The sequence below is a fragment of the Alligator sinensis genome, unplaced genomic scaffold (genome assembly GCF_000455745.1).
Source record: "Alligator sinensis unplaced genomic scaffold, ASM45574v1 scaffold560_1, whole genome shotgun sequence".
NCBI lineage: Eukaryota > Metazoa > Chordata > Crocodylia > Alligatoridae > Alligator > Alligator sinensis.
Window position 1 is genome coordinate 6595969 of NW_005841837.1, and position 22090 is coordinate 6618058.

The window sequence follows — 22090 nt, forward strand, 5'->3', positions numbered from 1 at the left end:
TGGGGGGGGGGGGGGGGGGTGCAGGGTGGAATAAATTCTTCCTTGTCTCATAGGCCCAGCCTGGCTCCCCCCAATACCCCAGCCAGAGTAGCTATGAGGGAGGCAGTGAGGTGAGGGGACTTTGTTCCATCCCCCACTCCAGCGCCAACCAGGCAAAGCCCAGCCGGCAGCTGCATGTTGCTCCCTTCCACTCCCTAGCCCTCTCCCACTGACAGCCACAGAGTTAGGAGCATGGGGCTGATGAGAGGGGTGGTGCAGCAGCCTCCACGGAGTGCCCCCACCTGCTGGCCAGGAGGGCCCATGCAGCCAGGCTTGCACCCCACCGAACCAACAGGTGAACATCTGTTGGGTGGGGGGGGGCTGTAACTCATGACACCATGTTTAAAGTGCCATGAGTTAGAGTGTGGCCCCTAAACATCTGTTGGCAGCCTACGTTTCTCTACTTTGTCGTGGTTTTTCTAAAACTTTATATATAATCTAGCAAATTAGTGCACATTCCAATACATTTATATTTATTTTTGCTTTGATTTTAACTTGAAGAATATAGCACTAGACCCCTAGCATATTAGTAAAGCTTCTAGCTTATGTTTAACTAGAGAACATTGTGTGTTGTTCTGTGTGACAACGTGTTACACCATCTGTACCCTCCTTTTCAAAATACTACCTCTTTTCATGGGCAGATCTAGTATTTCTGAAACCAGTCAGAGGACCTATGCGTGCAGGTTGCAATATCACCACACTGAACTTTTTGGGTCTCTAATTTTGTATAATGTGTGTGAAGTTTCTGCCTTTCCTTCCTTGAATAGTTGTGTGAGAATAAATGCCATTATGTACTGCAAAATCTCCTTTGTGTTTGGGCCCCTTCATTCTGTTCATGAGCCAGCACACAGAGTTGGACCTGATTTTTGGAAGCCTGATCACTAGCTGTGCTATACTACTACCTAAGGGGAATATGTTTATAGTAACTACTCTTGAGCAGCCAAACAAAAAAACCTAGCTGTGTACTGTATTTTCTCCTAGGATATGGGATTGGCCTTCCTCCAAACTCTCCACTGACCTCAAATATATCTGAGCTGATAAGCCAGTACAAGTCCCATGGCTTCATGGATGTGCTACATGACAAGTGGTACAAGGTAGTACCATGCGGAAAAAGGAGTTTTGCTGTCACTGAGGTAAGCAGCAGATTTAGTGGTCACGGAACTGACTGCATCTGATCTTTGCTCTGATTGATTATTATTGAGTTTCATGAATGTTCACAGACATAACAGATTGAAGCCCCCCCCAGGAAGAGCTTATGTATTAAGCAGAGCAGTAACCTTACAAGCAATGATTAGTACTACCCGGTGGAACACAGAACAAAGCACAAAGATAACAGCAATAAGGTTATGCAGTTCCTTTGTCTGGTGATGCTCACATCCAAGGTTTTAGTATTAGGTATTAGCAGAATACAGCATTGAATGTTACGGCGTGTGTTTAGCAAAACAGCGACCTGGCTCTCTGACAGATTTTTTATTGTTGCAGATGCACATTACTAAATGGAATCTATTTAGTGTACTTGTACAGTGACTAACAATAACTAGCACAAGGAATATTGGAGGAAAAAGAACAGAGATAGTGGGAGTCTGGCCTATTAATATAACTGTGCCTGTAACTCAGAGAATAATACTTTCTACAAGGAAAACAAAGGTACCAATTCATTATTCATACCTACAATGGACTGGAACTTTTGAAAAAAAAGTTTTATCTTAGTGTTGTAAGAACAAACCGGTTGCGTAGATATTTTTGCTAAATTAAACAACCAACGTATTTTGAGGCTGCCCTAGCATAAACTGGTATAACTTCACTGAAGCCAACTGAACTAGCCCAGTTCACACCAACCCAGTTTACATCATTTGTAAAATAAAAAGTCACTTATGTAAACTAGATAGTTTTCTTCAGGGTTAAAGATTAACTAGGAAAAATATTCAAATCCTAAGGAACCTGAAATGCTTTCAGTTTAAACATTTAGGATGTTATTTTGCACTCTATCTGCAAATGCAGTAAACTTCCACAAACTGTACATTCCCAGGCATGTGAAGCACGCATTCAAAAGTTTACTATTCTCTCCTCTCACCAGATTCAATCCCCTCAACCAACTCCCATCATTACCTGGGGAAATGGAAGAGTGAACATAATATTCTATGAGAGAGGCTCAATTTCAGGATTTCTACTCCAGTTTTGCAAAGCCAAAAGATTCAGAGAAGTCTCTAAACCCCATGGTTCCAATGCTAAAACAGTCAACCTGCTGGAAGATTATCTGTCACTAATCATAAGCATTTTCTAAAGACCAGCCCAAACAACAACCCTAAGCTGAACATCCTCAAGGTTGAGAACATGTAGCTCTGAATTGTATTAAAGCTTCATGCTTTATTCCTGTCAGTGCAAAGCTACTTACCTTTTTTTAATTGAACAAAATTAGTTTTCCCACTATAAACTTCTCACCATACTTCTGTGATCTTTAATGTTCACCAAATGATGAACATTTCAGGAAAATATATGCTTTTAAAAAATGCTTATTCAAGGCCATTTGTGATCCAGCATCTCTGGAGACTATATTAACATCCAAAAGAGAAACATTCTTGGGGAGATGCCAATTTTTAATGTACCATATCTGCTCATGACAGCCCGTGATCTCCTATTACTTTACATTTTAAAACACTGCTCTGTTGAATTAACGGTGGGCAATGGCTGTTCATTTCTACGAGTGCCGTATAACTTAAAAATTGTAGAATGCGAGGTACCAACTTGACTTGTTAATGCTTTCCTATAAAACAGTGAATTGGCTTGTTAAAGATTTTGTGTTTTAAAGTAGATCAGAAAGGTCACAAATATATTTAGCAAGTACCTTTTGCGGCAGCTTTTTCGAAACCATCTCACAAAAGTGTAGGCCAAAGTTCGTTCTGAACCCAAATATGGAATTCCTTGAAGAACAAGACCATAATGGGAGGAAGCTTCATAAAAATGGCTAAAAGACTCTAGTTCTGTGGCTCTCAGCAACACAGGCCTTTTTCTGCATCACCTAGGCTAAAGCTTGAATACAGTAAACCCAAGGAATAGAGAGTTTCAAGTTTTTCCCCACAATTTCTTTAACAATTGTCTTAACAACAAAATTGATTAACTGGATGATCAGTTGACTAAATCAAAGAACCCCTAAATTCTGTCAGTTTCCTATTTTCCCCTAGCCTGCTTCCCATTAGAGTCCTAAAGTCCACTAGGGGGCAGTAATCCACATCACCATGACTTTCATGTCTATTCAGACACACCGGTACCCCTGAAAATAGAGTTCAATCTTATTTTTTCCCCATTTATCCACACATAGTTCATACCTTGCAAAACACAGGGCCTAGCTACTCTTCTGATATAGAGTAGATGGAATATAACCAACGTCCATAAGATCCTCAACTTCATTTTGAAAGCTTATATGATGGAAGGGGGCAGGATACCCAAGATCTCTTTTAGAAATGGAGTACTAGCTAGCACTGGGCAGCTAGCTTTAACTTTTGAAACAATAGCTGCGTAAGGCAAGGACTTCTTAGGCTTATATATTTTATTGAACCAACTATGTAGCTGGGATAGTTAGTTAAACAAGCTTTTGAGCGTAAGACATTCTTAGGTCTCTGATTATAGGAAGCAAGGCCTAGCAAGTGAAGAACAGCATAGGGGAAGGGACTGAGAGAAATGCTCAGGTGTAGCAGACAATTAGCAGAACTCACCAAGCCCATTATTTAATGTTATTATATAGACTAGCTCCCATGCATGAAAAAAATGTTGATTATAAGTATTCCCTACTGCCACTCATGGATGTTCTTTACATCCAGCCAAAAGAACTCCCAATGTCTCATGATCCTGGCAATTCGAGGATGAATGTTTTAGTCAGGTATGGGCAGAAGCACAGATTTCACGACAACTAAAGTTGTAATATCTTCACCGTGCCCACCTGCAGCATATTAGATGAATGTGCATGGACTGGAAGTAAATGAAGCACAAAGAACTGTACCATTACCATAAGCGTTTTATTCAGCCAGCTCAGTTCCAAGATTTGGCTTTTATCTAGAGCGATGCATCCAAGCCATCAAATTCAGAGCCAAATTTTAAATATCATCCAAATTTGTCAAACCTGGGATTATGACTCCTGCTGACTTTCAGATCTACTTCTCCTCCACCCACCAGAAGCAAATATTTGAGGTCATTTCTCAGACTTTTGAAATGGTCTCTAAAAACTTGGAACATTTAAGAGTGCCATGGTGCATACAGCCATAAAAGACAAGAAAAAGACACATAGGACCTGCTTAGGGAAGCTGAAGAGAAGACACTCAAATCTCACTGCTCTCTGGGCTTCATTTAAAGGATGACATAAAATAAATATTATTTGATGTCTTTTTTTGTCAAAAAGAAGAGTTTCAGGGAAGCTGTTAAGAGAGGTCATACTGGTCTTTAATCTTTCCCCAGAAGACATGCATGGATAGAACAAGAGGTTAAAAGCTTAAGCATATAAATGCCAGAACAGAGACATCTAGTGGCTGTAACATTAAAAGTCGCACAGACTTTTCATTAAAAAAATACCCTTAACACCCTGCTTTGTACATGCTGCTTGCGCTCAATAAGCGGGGAAGAAAAGCAAACAAAGTGTTGATGCAGAATGGAGGAAAAGCCAACCTGATATTTGAAGATATCAAGAAAGAATAAACAGGAAAAGCACAACACCATTTTGCAGGCATTCTTCCAATTATAACCACAGATGAAAAATGTGAAGATAAAAAGGGAAAACTGCTCCCCCGCAGTCTCCATTTACCCTGTACCATTGTACTTAATCCAAAGCCCATTGAAGTCAACCAGAGTCTTTTGACCTTTGTGGGTTTTGGCCCAAACTCTATATATAATTAGGATCGCCTCATGTAGAAGAGACCTCTGCTCCCTCCTACTGATATCAACCCTATTGGATCACTGGTCCTATGGTAACCAACAGCTCTGACTACAACCATGCGAGGCATGAAGAAATTACAGGATTATCAAAGCATTCATAGTATTCTAATGGCTTGCCAAAAACACGAATAGTACAGATAAAAGGGACAAATATCTTCAAAAATTCTCTCCTATTCAAAAGAATTTGCTTTTTGTGAGCACACAGTTTTGTTGTGCTCACAACCTTCTAGTGTTTCTTTCCTGTGAACAGTTACGCACATATGCCTCACTGGTGTTGCTGGAGCTACAGAGCCAGCTGCTTTTCAGACCCCCTGTAGAGTCTTACATCTTGAGCACAGCATTCAGGCTTAGTTTCTTTCACCTGCCTCCAAGGATGGGATTCTGCCGTGCAGCCACACTGTCTGCCACTACTGGGGCTAGGTCCGTCACTGCTGCCTCCCTTCATCTGCTAACCTTCCCTGCTAACATCGCAGTCACAACTGAGTTTGCCACTTATAATAAGCCCTTCTTCTCCAGGAGCCTCTAACTCATGCACTGGTTTAAGTGATTTGAAAACAACTTCTTCAAAGATACAAAGCAAGCAGAGAGAATGGTGAGAGGCACAAACATACTATACTGCTGCTTCTTACGTATGCTATATCCTTTCATTGCCTTTTTTTTTTCCCACTAAACCCAGATTTCCCTACCCTCGGACCATGTATATGCGTCTTGTCTGTGTGTCTGCCAGAGACTCCTTTTCAGTTGCTGCTACCCACTCTCCTATCTCCTCCTCTAGGTCAAAATCTTTAAAGTTTCAATATTTTAGTTTTGGATTGGGAAAAATAAATCTTGCTGGCCTCAGAGTAACTAAGCTGAGGCATTCCCCAGGTAATAGCTTCCCCATTATTTTCTTAGGGACATTTGGTATTTTCTCTGGCTTCATCTTATCAATCAGAAGGCAGGGTAGACATGCACCTTTATAGACTAATTTCATTGACTAATTTATCAGTGACACTATTGCCTTTCCTGCTCTTTCTCCCCCAATAGCCACCTCTGATTTAATCCCATCAAGTCTGATTTAGTCCAATAAAGAATATTACTTTACAAACTAAGTCCAATAAAGGATACTTACCTCATGATTTTTGCTTCTAGGGCAATATCCAATAAGCAGAGGTGCACATAATATTAATAATAATAAAAAAAACAGAGACAATTCCCTTATTTTCCAGATAGTAAGGCCTCTTACTTATAATTTTTTATACCCAAGTGCTGGAATTTTCCTTCAAGACAAACTTTTACCGTAGTTTCTATTGCACGACGCTTTGAGCTGTGAAAAATGTTTTCACGTGGCTTCAACTTTAGTTGCAACTTGCCCAGTTTGTGCTTTGATGACTAATTCAAAGCTCTGGCCACATTTTTTGAATTGTTGCCAATTTTTTAAAGTAAAGCCCTGCGTCTAGAAGATCTGAGGTGATCTATTGCTCCACATGAATACAAAAAGTGTGCTTGCAGCTCCCAGAGAAAGCCACGGGAAAGCTTTGAGCAAAGTGAGAATCCTCCTGATCAGTGCAAAAGAAAGTGTGTCATGGCAGACTGCTGGGTTTCATGTAGTTCTAATTATTACCCTCCTCCATATTATATCAGGGAAATAAGCCAAGAACATAATTAGTTCATAAGGAGCAGGTACACATGAAGACTGCAACTGGTTTCTCCTTCCCTTCCCCTGATAGCCCACACAGAGCTAAAAAGCAGCATCTCTGGTATCAGAAAAGTGGTGACAAGAGTCATCAGCAGAAGGAAGACATTGTTCATACAAATTTTCCATTCTCCAGGTGTGAATTCAGCTAACCTGGGTGCAATCTATCCCGCTGACAAAGGATCAGCCTTTGATAAACAGGATGTTATTCACCCTGAGAGCTAGGCAATTGCCTTGTGATAGCCTGTGCAAGGCTTCATATTTTTCTATATCTGTTTTGATGAACGTGTGGTTTGCTACACATTGCACCCGTTGACAAAGAGTAATGGCTTTAAAACGGGGATATATGCAAGTGAAATATTGATCAATATAGCCTGTGAACTAATGAAATATCCATCTTCCTGTTCTGCCATTGCTCCTGTAGGCTTTAACTAGTTCTTACACACCTGCCACTCCTGTACTTTTGAAGATTCATTTCTCTTCAGATTTATTTCAAGATTCTTCTTCTTACTCATCATTCTTTTCTACTCTGACATTGGAAAATGTTATTTTCTGTGACAGAGCTGCCTTCCAGTTCCTTCCATCTCTATCTGGCAGCACCTTGATCATTTTAAATTTCATTTGCAAACAGAGCTGTCTTGAAAAAATGATGAGCCACATGAGGTCTAGAAAAGTTGCCTCACCCTAAGATGCAAGGGTGCATAAACTCACAGGGAAGTTCCTTGGAAGTCCAGAGGATGGTAGTTTTTTCCTCCTTGACCTTTGTGAATGCTAGAAAGATGTTACACAATCAGCTCCAGCTAACTCCAAAAGATCTGTCTTGAAAAATCTGCTGTTCAGAAACTTTTGTGAATGGCTGTATTGTGTTGCATTTCTTGATACAGTCATTGGTAAGGGTTGGCTTATGTGACATGCTCTTCATTAATCACTAATTATGGGAAAATTAATGAGCCTATTATCTCAGTAGGCTTGAGTCCAAATTTGCCTAGGCAGCAATTAAGTTTGAGAGTTTTATTGTCACCTTGAACAAATTTTTCTATGTTGCAAAAATCATATCTGCTGAGCATAACACGTCTTGCTACAGCAAGGGTTCTGCGTGTTTGCTCTTTTGTGAAGCAGGAGTTGGCTACCAAAGGTTTGTTCCCTTGAATCTGGCATTAGTGGCATGACTTCCTTTCATTTGGATCAGGGCTGTGTCCACCTTCCAATCAGTCAGGGGCTGCACATCCTGAGGGTTGCACCAGTGGAGGCTGCAGACTATGTGGGCTGCACCAAGGCAAGTCACAAGCCACCCCCCGGCCACACATTGCACAGATGCCCCTCCATACCTACTGCACCACAAGTCTGCATGAGCACCCCACACCCACTGCACATGGTGTACTCCCCTGCTGCATTAGGAGACCACTCAGACCCAGCCTAACCCTCACTTCCCTGTGGCCATGGGTCATGTTGTCCCACGCCTTGGGCAAAAGCAGGAAGCAGAAACTGGAAGAGGAAGGAGGAGCCTCAGACTCTGGATGCTGTTGCAGCCAAAGCAGGGACAGCAGCAGCAGCTGGGCAGGAGCCCGAGAGCTATAGATTAGCCCTTCACAAGCCACATACAGCCTGCAGGCCCCGTATTTATACAGCCCTGATTTGGATAATTACTAGGAAGCGTTGTGATCTTCTTGTTTTCCCCAACTGATTGCTGGATTTGTTTTATCCTTATCTTGGAAAACCAAATCTAAATAAAATCTCACCCTGATGCATTGGAACAAAATCTGCTTTGACTGTACCTGGAATAACTACTGTACGCATCACTGAAGAAGGGCTGTGAAGGGCTCACAGGTAATGAGCTATAAAGCCCTCCCCCTCTAGGGCATCAGCTCAATGTGCAACTTGCTGCTGTTTCTTTCCATGCACTGTGGCTGCACCTATCTTTGATGGCCTTTGCTTAGTGAAATGATGATCTGTCCTGCGTCTCCTGGAAAGGAGTCTGTGTCACCAAATCAATGGTACAATAGGTAGGCAGACAAATGCTATGAAGGCATGGAACCTCGGCTACCCCATGATCTCAGGAGATGGTGACTTCAGGCAAGTGATATGGAGAACAGCCATGTAGGAGGAAAGTTGACATTGGTCTGCTTCGAAGAGGCTGAAGGAACTGGGTCTTTCCAGGTCAAGGGAACAGTAAGCCTCAAGGAAAAGCTAACCAGGCATTAAGCTTAATGTTATTGTTTTTTAAGATAGGAGCTCTCTGAAAAGGTTTTCTTCTAAATAGCTAATACCTTGCTGTAAGGAGCCTGTTTGATCAGTGCCAGTGCCCTTGACCCCTTCCTGGCATCTGGGAGCAAACCTCTAGGTCTTGAATTTGAGCCATTGCCTCGGCCACAGGGTAGACTCGTAAGATTCTCTCCTCTAAGTCCTGGGAGTGGATTGCAGTCCCCTCTGTGTCCAGTGTGATTCCCTTTACAGGGCTGGTTTATGTCCAGACCCCGCAATTCTCTTCCCAAAAAGGCAGCATTCGTGGGAATTGGTGATCTAACATCCTCTTTAAAGCAAAGCATCATATATTTAGAGCCAACACATTTTGGAGAAACTAGAACTGAAGCACAGAAAACATACTGCATGCATATCTAGCTTTTCCTCTGTAGCTCACCCTTCCCTAATACTGGGAAGATCCTATGGCACAGACTCCCACAACAATTTCCCTCTCTCTCCCCCTCTCCCTCCAAGGAATCCTATCTGCCTAGAAGTGACCTTCCTTCTTCTCTTGAGAAAGTTTTATTCATTCTTTAGTGCTCATCTGATCTTGAGGCTTCCAGTTTTCTCAAAATAAGGCTTATGCCTTATTTAGTATTCTAACAGCTTTCTCACTGTCACTCAGTTGTGTGTTTGGGTGTGTTTATCTAGTGGACAATTGCCGTTTGCTTTTCCCCAAATCTCCTATTAAGTTAGATCAATAATTCATCTAATAATAATCCACAGTCAAAAGCACCTTTACCTCACTGATCAAGCTTTGGCAATATTCACATGTTAATACAGAACAGCAGCACAACCACAACAACAGCACTTTATAGTTAATCGGGCAAATGTGGATTCAGATGATTCTATCGCTATCAAAATACAAAATCACAATCTTACTTAAAAAGTGGTGTTTATTAAAACTCCTAGAGCCAAAGAAACCAAGGTGCTTCATTACCTTTTTAGAGTAATACTTGTGCAAAATTCTGTATGGCACACAGGGACAACTAGTGGCTGAGTAACATATACTATACCCATTTGCCATATAACTAGAAGATTTCAGTCAGTCGCATAATTGTATTTCTTGATAACTTTTTATCTGTGAGTAACAGATAAATCTGAATAGATAGCAATGTCCTACTGCAAAACAGCCAATAGCTCTTTCTGTCAATCTTATAACAACTGTCATTACGACATTGGAGATGGAAGTTGAACCTGCCTACCGTCAGGACTGGAAGTATTTTAGACTCTAAAATTTAGAGTAAGGGAAGAATGTAATGGATCATAGTATAACAATACAGGTAAGAGGGGGAAAAAAGACTTCACAAGTCAAAGTGGAAAGAGTATTGCTATTGGATTCTCCATGGAAAGACAAAAATCTTTCCACAATAGAGTGCTGCAAAATAAGAACTGAATGTGCTGGTTGAGGCAGAGCCAGAGAGATGCACTGAAAAATTGTCAGCCGGGCTTTGGACTCAATCTGTTCAAAATGAACACCATCTTATTTTCCTATTAAGCAAACGGGTTCATTTACTTCTTTATTTAATTAGGCAAAGCTGCTCTACCCAATTCCTCAGCTAGCAATGTCAAGGAAAATTATCTGGAACACTACCCAAATCTGGTGGCCTGTTCATTATTAGATAGACTAATTACCAGAATCAGTGGATATTTTTCCAGTCCTCTGGAGAACATACTCCAAGCAACAGAAGGAAATTTGTTTCTGTGAGATAGTGGGTTTCCAACCCATGGTTCATGGGCAAGACATAGCCTGTAAGGCCCTCCAGCATTGTTCACAACCAGAGGTAGTTTTGCTTTCCACACGCAGATGCTGTTACAGGTTGACAGGAAAAGCAGAACATAAAGGTACTTGCTAATTATGCCACCCATGGGCCCACAGAGATTGGGGACTACTGTAGCAAAGAAAGATTTGAGCCTATATTGACTCCAATGGAGCTACACCAATGTACACCACCTAAGGATTAGGCCCCTTAACCTACAGTGGTGTGGTTAACATAGAAAAGAACAATAAACTAAGGATAACATGCATCAGGGGACTAAATACATATGACTGCAGTGCTTTAACCTTCCATCCTTTTTGGAGCATCCAAAGTCAGAGAAACATGAGAGTTAAAGAAGGAAGATTTAATGATTAAGGCACAGACCATTAGGAAATGTAGGTTCCAGCTTAGCCACAAACTTCCTGCTATCATAGGGCATGGCATTTAAACCTTTTTGACTTTATTTGTAAAGGCCTCAGGCAAAGCTGGCCTTAGGGAAAATAGTATCCTGGGTGAATTTGTATATTGGCACCTGTCCCAAGTCAGCAGCACCACTGCAAGCAGAGGTAGGTGGGCAGGGACACAGGGCACAGTCCAGCGGGGAGAGGAGCATGGTGTACCAAACAGGTACTGCTGCTATCTTGCAGGAGCAAAGGTGACAGTCTATAGCAGGCACTCCCCAATATGTGCCTGGCCTGGCTCCTCCTGAGCAGCAGCTGGAGGTGGGGGTGGGCTGGGTTGGGCATTGCTCCTCCTGCCTGGGGCAGGGATCGGTCAGGGTGTGGTGGGGTGGGGGGAGAGCACTGTGCTCACAGGTGTCTGTGCATCTGTTTGGTGCCCCCCTGACCACAGTGCCTTGGGCAGTCACCTACATTGCCCACCGCTAAGGCCAGATCTGGCCTTAGGCCCCCAAAATTGTAACTATTCAACTAACTGTCAATGGTACTTAGGCATCGATGTACATCTGAAAGTCTAGCCCTTTGTGCCTCAGTTTACCCAGTAAAACTGAGGATAGTGACTCCTACATGAGAAAGGCTGTGTGAAATTTAAGAAGCTAGTCCTGGAAGTACTTTGGGGTACTATGGAAAATTAGGTTGTATTACATATGTCCATTGCAAATGCATAAATAGTGCTCATGTCAAGTACTCTGACTCAATAAGTAAATAGCAGCAGCATTTAATCCATGCTACAAAGCTCCTAAGAAGTTTTGCATAAGACACTCATGAGGCATCTATATGGGCAGAGTTGGTGCACTGACAGGCATAGGTGTGATGCCTTCTCATTTGCAGCCAAATTTCAGCTAGATTTTACTCCTGCATTCCCTTCCGTCTTGCATGGGGGTGCAAAAGGAGAGCTGACTGACAGTCTTTAGCAGAGTTCTGTGCACCATGCAGGAAGCACCATGTCAGCAGACAAGTTACCAAGGCTGAGAGTAAAGAAGGAGCACAGGCAGGGATCATCGTGCAGTTCTGTGCTGGGACAGTACCAAACAATGAAATGCTGACCCATGGCTGGGGCTTGCTGGCTCTATTGCAGCACAAACCTACCCCAACTACTATAGAGCCCCCGACACACAGCTGAACAATCCCAATTCTACTGAGAAAAGAGCTGCAATATAAAATAGCCTGTTATTATATATATAGCTGGACCTGTATACAATCTATAAAGTAACCAGTGAAGCTTGGGACTCTGATATTGATCACTGTCTGGGTGTAAAATGAAAGAGACAGCTACATATTAGTTTCGTTCCACCATTATTTGTGCGTGTGTTGAGCTGGATGAACAGCTAAGAAATGACCAATTTATAATGGTGCATAAATCTGTTGTTATCGTTGTGACTAATCAATTCAGACTCACCAAGACACATGGTAGCAATTATTTTCTTCCCCTCCTACTCATCCCATTTAATTTATTTTTGAAATTTATCTCCAACGCATGGCCTTTAACGGGTGGCCATCTCAAGGTGTTTATCTTTCTTTTAGTGCACCGTTAAATATTTTTCATGCTTTGTTTTGACATTTCAGGTATTAAGAGAGAAAGATCTCTTGTTTGCAGCAATTTGAAAAACTATAAATAACAAGTAAAAATCACAGAGATGTCTTTGCTGTGATTTCTTTTGCCTGCTTTCAGCTAAAGTTAAGATGGCTTCCCCAGGCTTGACAGTATAATAGGCCAAGCCTTTAGCAATGTAAAACTATGCTAAAGATAAGTGAACCACACAGATTTAGACCAGAGGGACTGGCCACCCCAAGTTGTCATTCAGTACCAATAGTGTTGAAGTACAACCAACAGCATAAAGGACAAATGTTTTGGGCACTTGAATTATCTTGCTGAATTTGATATTGGGACTCATGTATTCAAACTACGTGTGTGCACTGTTTCCCATTTTTTCTTATTGTATTCTGCAACTCCTGCCCCCAATTCTCAGGTGTGATATGGCTGCTCACACCTCTAACACTGACAATCAGATTACTAAGGAGCTCTTCTACCTATGGCAATTCTTAGGGCCCTAAAATGACATTCCCATGATTTGGTATCTGGCTTAGGAAAAGGGTCATTGCGAAAGTGTCCCCACAATCTAGGTGGACCCCAGGTAATACAGGGGTGGGGAGGAGGATTAAATGCTAGCATAAATCAGAGTGACAGTAGAACACAGGAACCAGCCAAAAAAGACCAGGATCAGCAATAACATTAACTGTATCTTCAAGTCATTTTATACTTGCATCTAAATGATTATAATTTCCTTTCCAGGAGATAAGAGATTTTTCAGACTGTACCTCAACACTTCTACTAGACTGGGAAGAGGAAGCACCAGAGCACATTTAATCAGTACATTCAGCTACACCTTTGGTGTCCCCATAGATACTTACTTATGCTCAATTCAAAAAGATAGACTAAAAGGAAACCCTCCTTCCAAATAACCCTGAAGTTTTGAAAAGTAGAAGTTTTATATGCCAGATTCTGCTCCAACTTAAACCAATAAGCTTTTCCACTAACTTTAAAAAGGAATCAAACCATTGTACTCATTTTTATTAAATATAGAGCAGATGCTGCCCCCTCTCTCCCAAGGATATTCATTCACATTCTTTAACAAAAAAAGCAGCTTCAACTGTATCCATACCCCTTGTCTCTTTGAATACTAGAACAGCCACATCATATCAGGATGATGTATCTTCATTGTTTCATGTAAGAATTCTTGTGCAGTAATAAAGAAACTCTATTCGGGCTGTAGCAACTGGATCTCTATTAAGTGCGATGTATTCAGTGGTGCTGCTTGCAACCATGTGGCACAGTATATTCAGGGCTGTTGCTCATTGCCTGAGAACAGAGCCAGCTGGAAGCTTACTGGTGTCACCCTCAGAATCATCCTTCCTATATCTCCTGTTCAGCCTGCAGGTCCCCTGATGGGTCAAAGGGAGGTACAAGAATACTTGGAACAAACAATGAAATTGCCAGCACATTAGGAATGTTTCTTCCTGATCCCAGGCTTATGAAACTTGGGACTTTCTAGCTTTCCTTTTCCTTATTCTGCTGGATACATCTTTGGATTATTTTCTATTTTAATTGAACAAACATTGCAGAACATCCTCAGCAACAAAATCCTAGTTTCTTAATAATAAATAGTTACATAAATAAGCTAGGAGCAGGGATCAGAAACTTATTATTTGGCATGCTAGCAACAAACTGTTTGCCAGCAATCTACAGACCAAAAATCTTTGGCAAAAGTTACTGAGAGAGTGATTCTGGCTAGGGAAGATCAACAGTGCCTCAAACTATGTTTGTGGAGATTTCTCGAGCAGGACAAATGCTGTGGTTTTATAAAAGTGCTGATAGCAAAAATGGAAGATCAAAGCACCCAGACATTTCCATGGGAAATGATAGAAGTTTGTAAAGAGGACAAATTCCACATTATTCAAATGAGGAGCATTCATAAATGTCTATTAGGGCAAATTTCACCTCTTCAAATTGACTCATTTATCCACAGAATGGCTCAGCTGGATATTCTGTACACTGCTTCCAAAGAGAACTTCCATTTACAGTGGTAAAAGTTCCAGTTCCAGAACAATTACAGAAGGTGAATTAGCAAGTTGAGGCCAGCTTTTGTTTTCTGTTATCCTAATGTCATTTTGGAGTCTCTCCAGTAAAGTGAGTGATTGCAGAGTCACTCAAGGGAAACTTAGAAGAGAATCTTGTCAACAACAAGTCCCAAATGAAAGTCTGAGAGGAGAATTTTTGCTTTTGAGCTGAACTGATAGTGTTCTCCGTATTCAGTAAGTATTGTCTTTTGAAGGATCACTTCTATTCCCTAACATAGAACAGGAAGTGCTGATTTTACTGGCATGGTACAGTGTTCCTAGAAATTCTGCCCAGTAGCACATTGAACAAGTAGGTTGCTTTTGGCAGAGAACTCAGAAAAATTGATCACTCTCACTGCAGCATAACAGAGTTCACACATTTCCTTGTCACTGGAGCTTTGTATTTCTAGCACTCCACCCCAGCAGGGAAGACTATGCTGTTGCCTATTTGAGACAAGGCTACTGCTGCTGCAACCCCTGTATATTCTTATATTTTGAAACATCAAATAGACAAAAAAAAAATAAAGAAAAGATGTCACTGTGGAACACCGAGAGCAAGCTTCACAGGAAGACCATATGACATTAGGCATCACTGGATATGGCACCAAGCCACTACTGTTTTGGGGATGTCACTACAACCCTAAAAGAACCTCCAGGAATGCATCCAGTGTTTGGGTTTTACTGGACTGGAGAAACTTTGTACATCGATACACTGACAACAATGCAGAAACCTCTGCACTGACAAGGCCTAATAGAGAGGGGCAGAATATTCCAGACCCACCCCAGAATATCCATCAAGAAGCCAGATTTTTCTAATCTATATATTCCTGAAATATATATTCCTCAGGAAATAGGTTTTAAATAATTGGGCACTGGAAATTAATTTTGTTCTTAAAAGTACTCCCCAGTCTGTAGGAGTGATCTTTAAGAAATATTTAGATTTTTTCTCTGTACAAAGTATAAAGTGAAGGAACCGCATGTGTATTCAGTAAACAACGTACCTATCACATGGAAACCATAGCACACAGGGAGTGCTGCTATACTAGAAAACTCAGGCTATTCAAAGAACTGTTTTATTCCACTTCCTCTATACTACAGAAAGGGAAAGGGGAGAAAAAGAGACACTTAATTTTCCTTAACTACATTCAACTTTCAGTAAGTGTGGAATATTAATTTAGTGAAAAGACAGTGACATCAGCTTTGAAGCCTTTTTTTTTTTTTTAAACTTGGCCCTGGATGGAAATGCGCTGCACTACAAAGAAGTCAGTAGTGATCATTTTCCACTCGTGCCTTAGTCTACAAGCCATTGATTGTATTCTGTCAAATCACAGTCTTTCAAATCACAGCACAGAGTCCCTTGCTGCTGGACATTTCCATATTTTAAAATCTAGCTACACCAGCACAAGGATGGAAAACAGAAAAATCTCCAAGACCAATTCTTATTCACACTGAGACTCCTTTATACTACTCCGATTTGGTGAATGGCTTTAGAGTAATTAGGAACTTCATCATGAAAGACAAAGTCAGTCCACTATATACCTGTTAGGATTTCACCAATGCATGTTCATCAAGATCATGTTTTTAAAAAAGTAAAAATAACATATATTAAGATACACTGAGCATGTATTTTACTTTTATTTTACACAGACCCTGCAAATGGGCATCAAGCACTTTTCTGGACTCTTTGTGATGTTATGCATTGGTTTTGGCTTGTCCATTCTCACCACCATTGGAGAACACATAGTATACAGACTGGTCCTACCACGAATCAAAAAGAAATCCAAGATGAAGTATTGGCTCCATACAAGCCAGGTATGTATTCTGGCAGCACAGTCATTCTATCATTTAATAGTACTGCTGTTCAGTAAAGGCCAAGTCAAGTCACTGGAAAGACTGCCTTCTTGGCTTCAGCAGCATTTGGGCCCAGCCTTAGAATATTTTTAGGATTATTACTATACTCTGTTCCAATTTATGTTAGTGAGAGTTTCACAAGTGACATCAATTGGAGCAGGAGTGAGCCTTCTCAAAACTCATTCCCCTTGTTATTCAATGTGTTGGTGCTTTTTCCTCAGAGCAGTAAGTCTTTCCTTAACAATCTGAAGAAGGAAGCTGACATTTAACTGGAACATTATTATGATGCAAAAAAGGAGAAATTTTCAAATAAACCCATGAGTAGGTTACATGGTTCTGGGGGGACACAGGAGGTCTTGTGCTCACTTACACAAAGGCCCTTAGTAAAGTTTCTCAATTGCCATATTTGGATATGGTAAAGAAGGATAATGAGTGATACTGGAAGTAATACAATAACATTATTCTTATAGTTAATCATGGCCCACCTCATCTATTTGGGTAAGCCATGATAAGATACATACACTGGGGCAATGATAATTGTGTCTGCTGGGGACTATGTAAGGTAAGAGTTTGGAAAGATGAGGTTTACTTAACACTGAAGAGAGAAACACAAAGGGGACTTCACTGGGGACTTCAAATTATAAAGTAGATAATGCAAAATGAACACCACCCCCAATCCTTTTTTTAAAAAAAACAAAAACCAAACACTTTGAATGCCTTTTATAACCCAAACTTTGCAGCTATTCATGTGCTCTATGTATCACAGGACATTTTTTCACAAGGTCTGTTGTGTCATTCTTATATTAGTTTTCCCCTAAATGGTGTTTGGGTTCTATTTCTCTTTGGGACTTTGTGCACCAAGGGCCATGAATAGACATTGCATTTGTCCTGGGAGACACCATTTCCTCCTGAGAGAAAGTGTGATCATTCAGACATCCATGTCTGTTGTCACAGAACAAACCCCCAAAAGGTTCATGGGATAAGATGAACTAACAGTTCATCTTGGGACATCACAAAGTCCATCTGAATAGTTGTTCGGCGACTGCATCATTGACTCAGTGGCAGAAAAGTGGCAGTGCATTCAAATGCTCACTAACCCCAATTATAAAGGCAATGTGTGTACAATAAAACCTTGTTAATTCAAAATGCAGGGTACCAAAAAAATAGTGACTTTGAAATAAACACATTCTAATTATCCAAATTACAGTACTACAGCACACTGTATTTATTATACAAAATCACTGTACAGTACCTGTATAATCTGTCTCACAGTTTCTTAAAGAAAAAGTAAATTGTGATCTGCTTGACCATCTTCTTATATTGGTTATGGACAAATGCATTGATTTTTTTTCCCTATTAATCCCTCATCCATGGCAGCAGCATTGTCATTCAGTATGGAATTGAGGACTGCAAGCACTGCACATGCATCCTTTCATGGCATGTGTGCTTGCTCCTCGTTTTCTTCCAACTCTTTGTTTTCTTCTGTGTCTTCCTCCATGGGGGTTTCTTGACTTGCTTTTTTACCACTTTCTTCTGCAAAAGTTAGCACCTTATTATCAACATTTAAAAACTCTTAGAAATCAGTGGGGCAGTCCATTTCTCCCTAAAGCTTAGCCCAGTTAGGATTATCTTAGAAGCATAGAAAATCAGGGTTGGAAGGGACCACAGGAGGTCATCTAGTCCAACCCTTGCTCAAAGCAGGACCATCCCCAACTATATCACCCCAGCCAAGGCTTTGTCTAGCCGGACCTTAAAAACCTCCAAGGATGGAGATCCCACAACTTCCCTCGGTAACATTTTCCAATGCTTTACTACCCTTCCAGTGAGAACGCTTTCCCTAATATCTAACCTAAACTTCTCTTGGTGCAACTTGAGACCACTGCTTCTTGTTCTGTCACCTGCCACCACTAAGAACTGTCTAGATCCATCCTCTTTTGAACCACCCTTCAGGTAATTGAAGGCTGCTATTAAATCCCCTCTCAGTCTTCTCTTCTCCAGACTAAATGAGCACTTCCACATGTGCCGGATGCCTGCTTCAACACGTTCTAATTAAAGCACGTCAGAGCAGATTTGGTTAACTGAGTCTGCTGAAACATTCTAATCAAAATGCTCCAGCAGCCTCGGCATCCTGTGTACTCAGCATCCCAGTATTTCAAAATGGCAGTGCGGGTGCTTTAACTAGCAATGTGAACGCTTTTTGAACGAACTTTAGTTAAAGCACCCTTACTGCCGTTTTGAAGCTTGGAAAGCGTCTCCCTTGAGACACTGCAGACATTTTAATCAGAGTAGCTCCTGAGAGTTGCTGTAATTAAAATGCCTCACCCCCACCCCAGAGCACATGTAAAAACACCCAATAAGCCCAGTTCCCTCAGCCTCTCCTCATAAGTTATGCGCTGCAGCCCCCTAATGATTTTCATTGCCTTCCACTGGACTCACTCCAATTTTTCCACATCCTTTTTGTAGTGGGGGCGGGAGGCAAAACTGGACACAGTACCTGATGTGGCCTCACCAGTGCTGAATAGAGAGAAATAATCACTTCCCTTGATCTGCTGGCAGTCACTTCCCCTGATCTGTACTCCTACCGCTGCAGTCCAGTATGCGGGTAGCCTTCTTTGCAACAAGGGCATACTTCTGGCTCATATTCAGCTTACAGTCGCTCCCCAGCCTGTACTGGTGCATGGGATTGTTCCATCCTAAGTGCAAAACTTCACACTTCTCCTTATTGACCCCAATGAGATTTTCTTTGTTCCAGTCCTCCAATTTGTTGAGGTCTCTCTGAATCTTATCCCTACCCTTCTGCACATCTACTTTTCCCCAGGTTGGTGTCATCTGCAAACTTGCTGAAGGTGCACTCTATGCCATCAATCCACTTAGGACTTCTCCCAACCACCTTAAGTTTTCAAAGATGATGGCCAGTGGCTTTGCAATCACATTAGCCAACTCCCTCAGCACCCTCAGGTGCATCCCATCCTGCCCCATGGACTTGTATATGTCCAGCATTTCTAAATAGTCCCTAACCTGTTCTTTTGCCACTGTTGGCTGCTCCCCTCTTTCCCAAACCATGCTGCCAAATGCAGTAGTCTGGGAGCTGATCTTGCCTGTGAAGACCGAGGTGAAAAAAAGGCATTGAATGCTTCAGTCTTTTCCACTTCATCTGTCACTAGGTTGCCTCCCCTATTTACTAAGGGACCCAATGCTTTCCCTGATCTTCCTTTTGTTGGTGATATATTTCTGGAAACCCTTCTTGTTACCCTTTGCATCCCTTGCTAGCTATAACCCCAATTGCGCTTTGGCCTTCCTGACTTCATCCCAGCATGCTTAAGCAATGCTCTTATATTCCTCCCTAGTCATTTGTCCATGTTTCCACTTTTTGTAAGCTTCCTTTTTGTGTTTTAGCTAACTGAAGAGTTCCCTACTAAGCCAAGCTGGTCTTCTGCCATATTTGCTAGTTTTCCTGTGCTCCCAGTAAGGTTTCTTTAAAGTACATCTAGTTCTTCTGGACTCCTTTCCTCCCTCAGACTGGCCTCCCATGGGATTCTGCCCATCAGTTCTGTGGGCAGTGAGTCCAAGTCTGCTTTTCTGAAGTCCAAGGTCCTTAGTCTGCTGCTCTCCTTCCTTCCTTCCCTCAGGATCCTTAACCCAATCATCCTATGGTCACTGCTGCCCAAGTTGCCATCCACTACTACTTTACCCACCAATTCTTCCCTGTTTGTGAGCAGCAGGCCAATCACATCTTGCTTAAACTCAATTTTTTTGCCAGCCTTGGTGCCAAACCCTCCCACTACAAAACAACTTGCGATGATGTGGCATGGAACTTTATCCCATGCAATATTGACATTCCTCATAGCATCAAGAACGTTCCTTTTTTGTGGAACTGTTGCATTCCAGGAAACCCCCTGCAGCAGGTAACATGCTGGTTGTTTCTGGTATGCCGACTTAATGTGGTGTATTATTCCCTGATCTAGGGGCTGCATGTAGCTCATAGTGTTTGCTGAGAGAAAGAAAGATCACATGTGCTTCAGGCCTAGTCCTTCCCAATTGTAAGCTGAACAATTATCAATTAGTAGAAGCACATATCAATTTTGGCATGCTGTTCTTTGTTCAAATTGGAGCAGCCACTCTCAAAACAAGTTAATTGGCATCCATGCATTATTGTTGGCCCTGTATAGGCATGGCAGGTGTTTCACACACTTCATACACCATTTCAAACTTCCCCACTAGTAGTGGCTGTAGTTTCTCACTACCATCAGCACTGGAGCAGAATAGTACAGTAAACCTTTCTTTGTTTTTCTTCCCACCATGACACATTTCTCCTTTAAATGCCACTGTGCTATCAGGCTGCAGGTTATAAAAAAGTACCATCTCATCAGCACTGAACATGTTCTTTGGCATATATTTATCCAGAATTGGCTTCACACTTCCATGCTTATTTTATGCAGCCATAGCATTGATGGAATATGCTTCAATGAGTACAGAAAGCCTAAAGGTGTTGTGACAATGTTGGAATCTCTGGAGCCAAACATTAGAACACTGAAACTTGGTTCCTAGCTTCAATGAAATGTTGTCTGCTTTCTCTTTAATTAGCAGCCCAAATATCAGAATAGTATTCACCTTCCATCACAAAACCACTCAAATAGCTATTTTTCTAATTCTGAATGCTTTGTATCTCAGATTCTTTTCCTTGCCCCAGTTTCATGTCCTTCCATTACCATCTTCTCTATTGAATCCTGATTCTTCAAATAGGTTGAAAGTGTAGAAGGAGAAATGCCATACTCTTTAGCAATTCCCATTTTGGATCTCCTCTCTCTCATCTATCTTGTATATCACTTTCAACTTTTGCAAAATTGTTAACTCATTATACTTCCTCTTGGTTGCCATGACACTCAGCCCTGCTGGACTTGCACACGACTGAGAGGCATGTACAGTTCTGGCAATGTAAAATTACTGACATGTTATTGAGTAGTAGTGGGGCTGTTGCTATGCACAGCCTACAAGGACTAGAAAAGGACACCGTCCCTGCAGACTAATGTTGCAGTGTTATCTACATGGTATCACTGTACTGTATTTTGAAGTAAACAAACCAGTTTTTATGGGTTTATGGTCCAAAGGACCAAAAAATGGCTTTGAATTTGAAAGTAGCCATATTTCATATGATCCATATCATAATACATGCAAAAATCTATCCTTTTGGCTGGGGAGTGACAATATTTTCAAGGTGAGGTAGCCAACACTTTGAACTATCCAATATCAAATTAATGAGATTTTACTATACATGCCAATCCCAGGACTTTTCTGTCCCAGGACACAGGTACAACTGGTGCCAGGTGAAATGCAATGTCTGTTCCTAGTCAAAGACACATTCATGAAGCAACACTAGGAACCATTGTGGAACTTCCCAAGCTGTTACTGTCATTCAAATGTATACCATCATGCATGCAGGCATGTAGGAGATAGAATGAGAGCGGAGACCAGCTGGTATAACCTTCACATGACATCACTGACCTCCATTGAATTATGCCCACTCC

The 22090-nt window shown here is 41.4% G+C and overlaps 1 protein-coding gene across 1 annotated transcript in view; it reads left to right on the forward strand.

Moving 5' to 3' along the window:
• The window catches only part of GRIN3A (glutamate ionotropic receptor NMDA type subunit 3A), a gene marked incomplete at its 5' end in the record, with an annotated part of 99546 nt that overhangs the window by 71402 nt on the left and 6054 nt on the right, over positions 1–22090 (forward strand). The window contains 2 exons of the mRNA XM_006015491.3: positions 1021–1172; positions 16362–16526. Coding sequence (XP_006015553.1) covers positions 1021–1172; positions 16362–16526 — 317 coding nt within the window. The remainder of the gene's footprint in view (positions 1–1020; positions 1173–16361; positions 16527–22090) is intronic.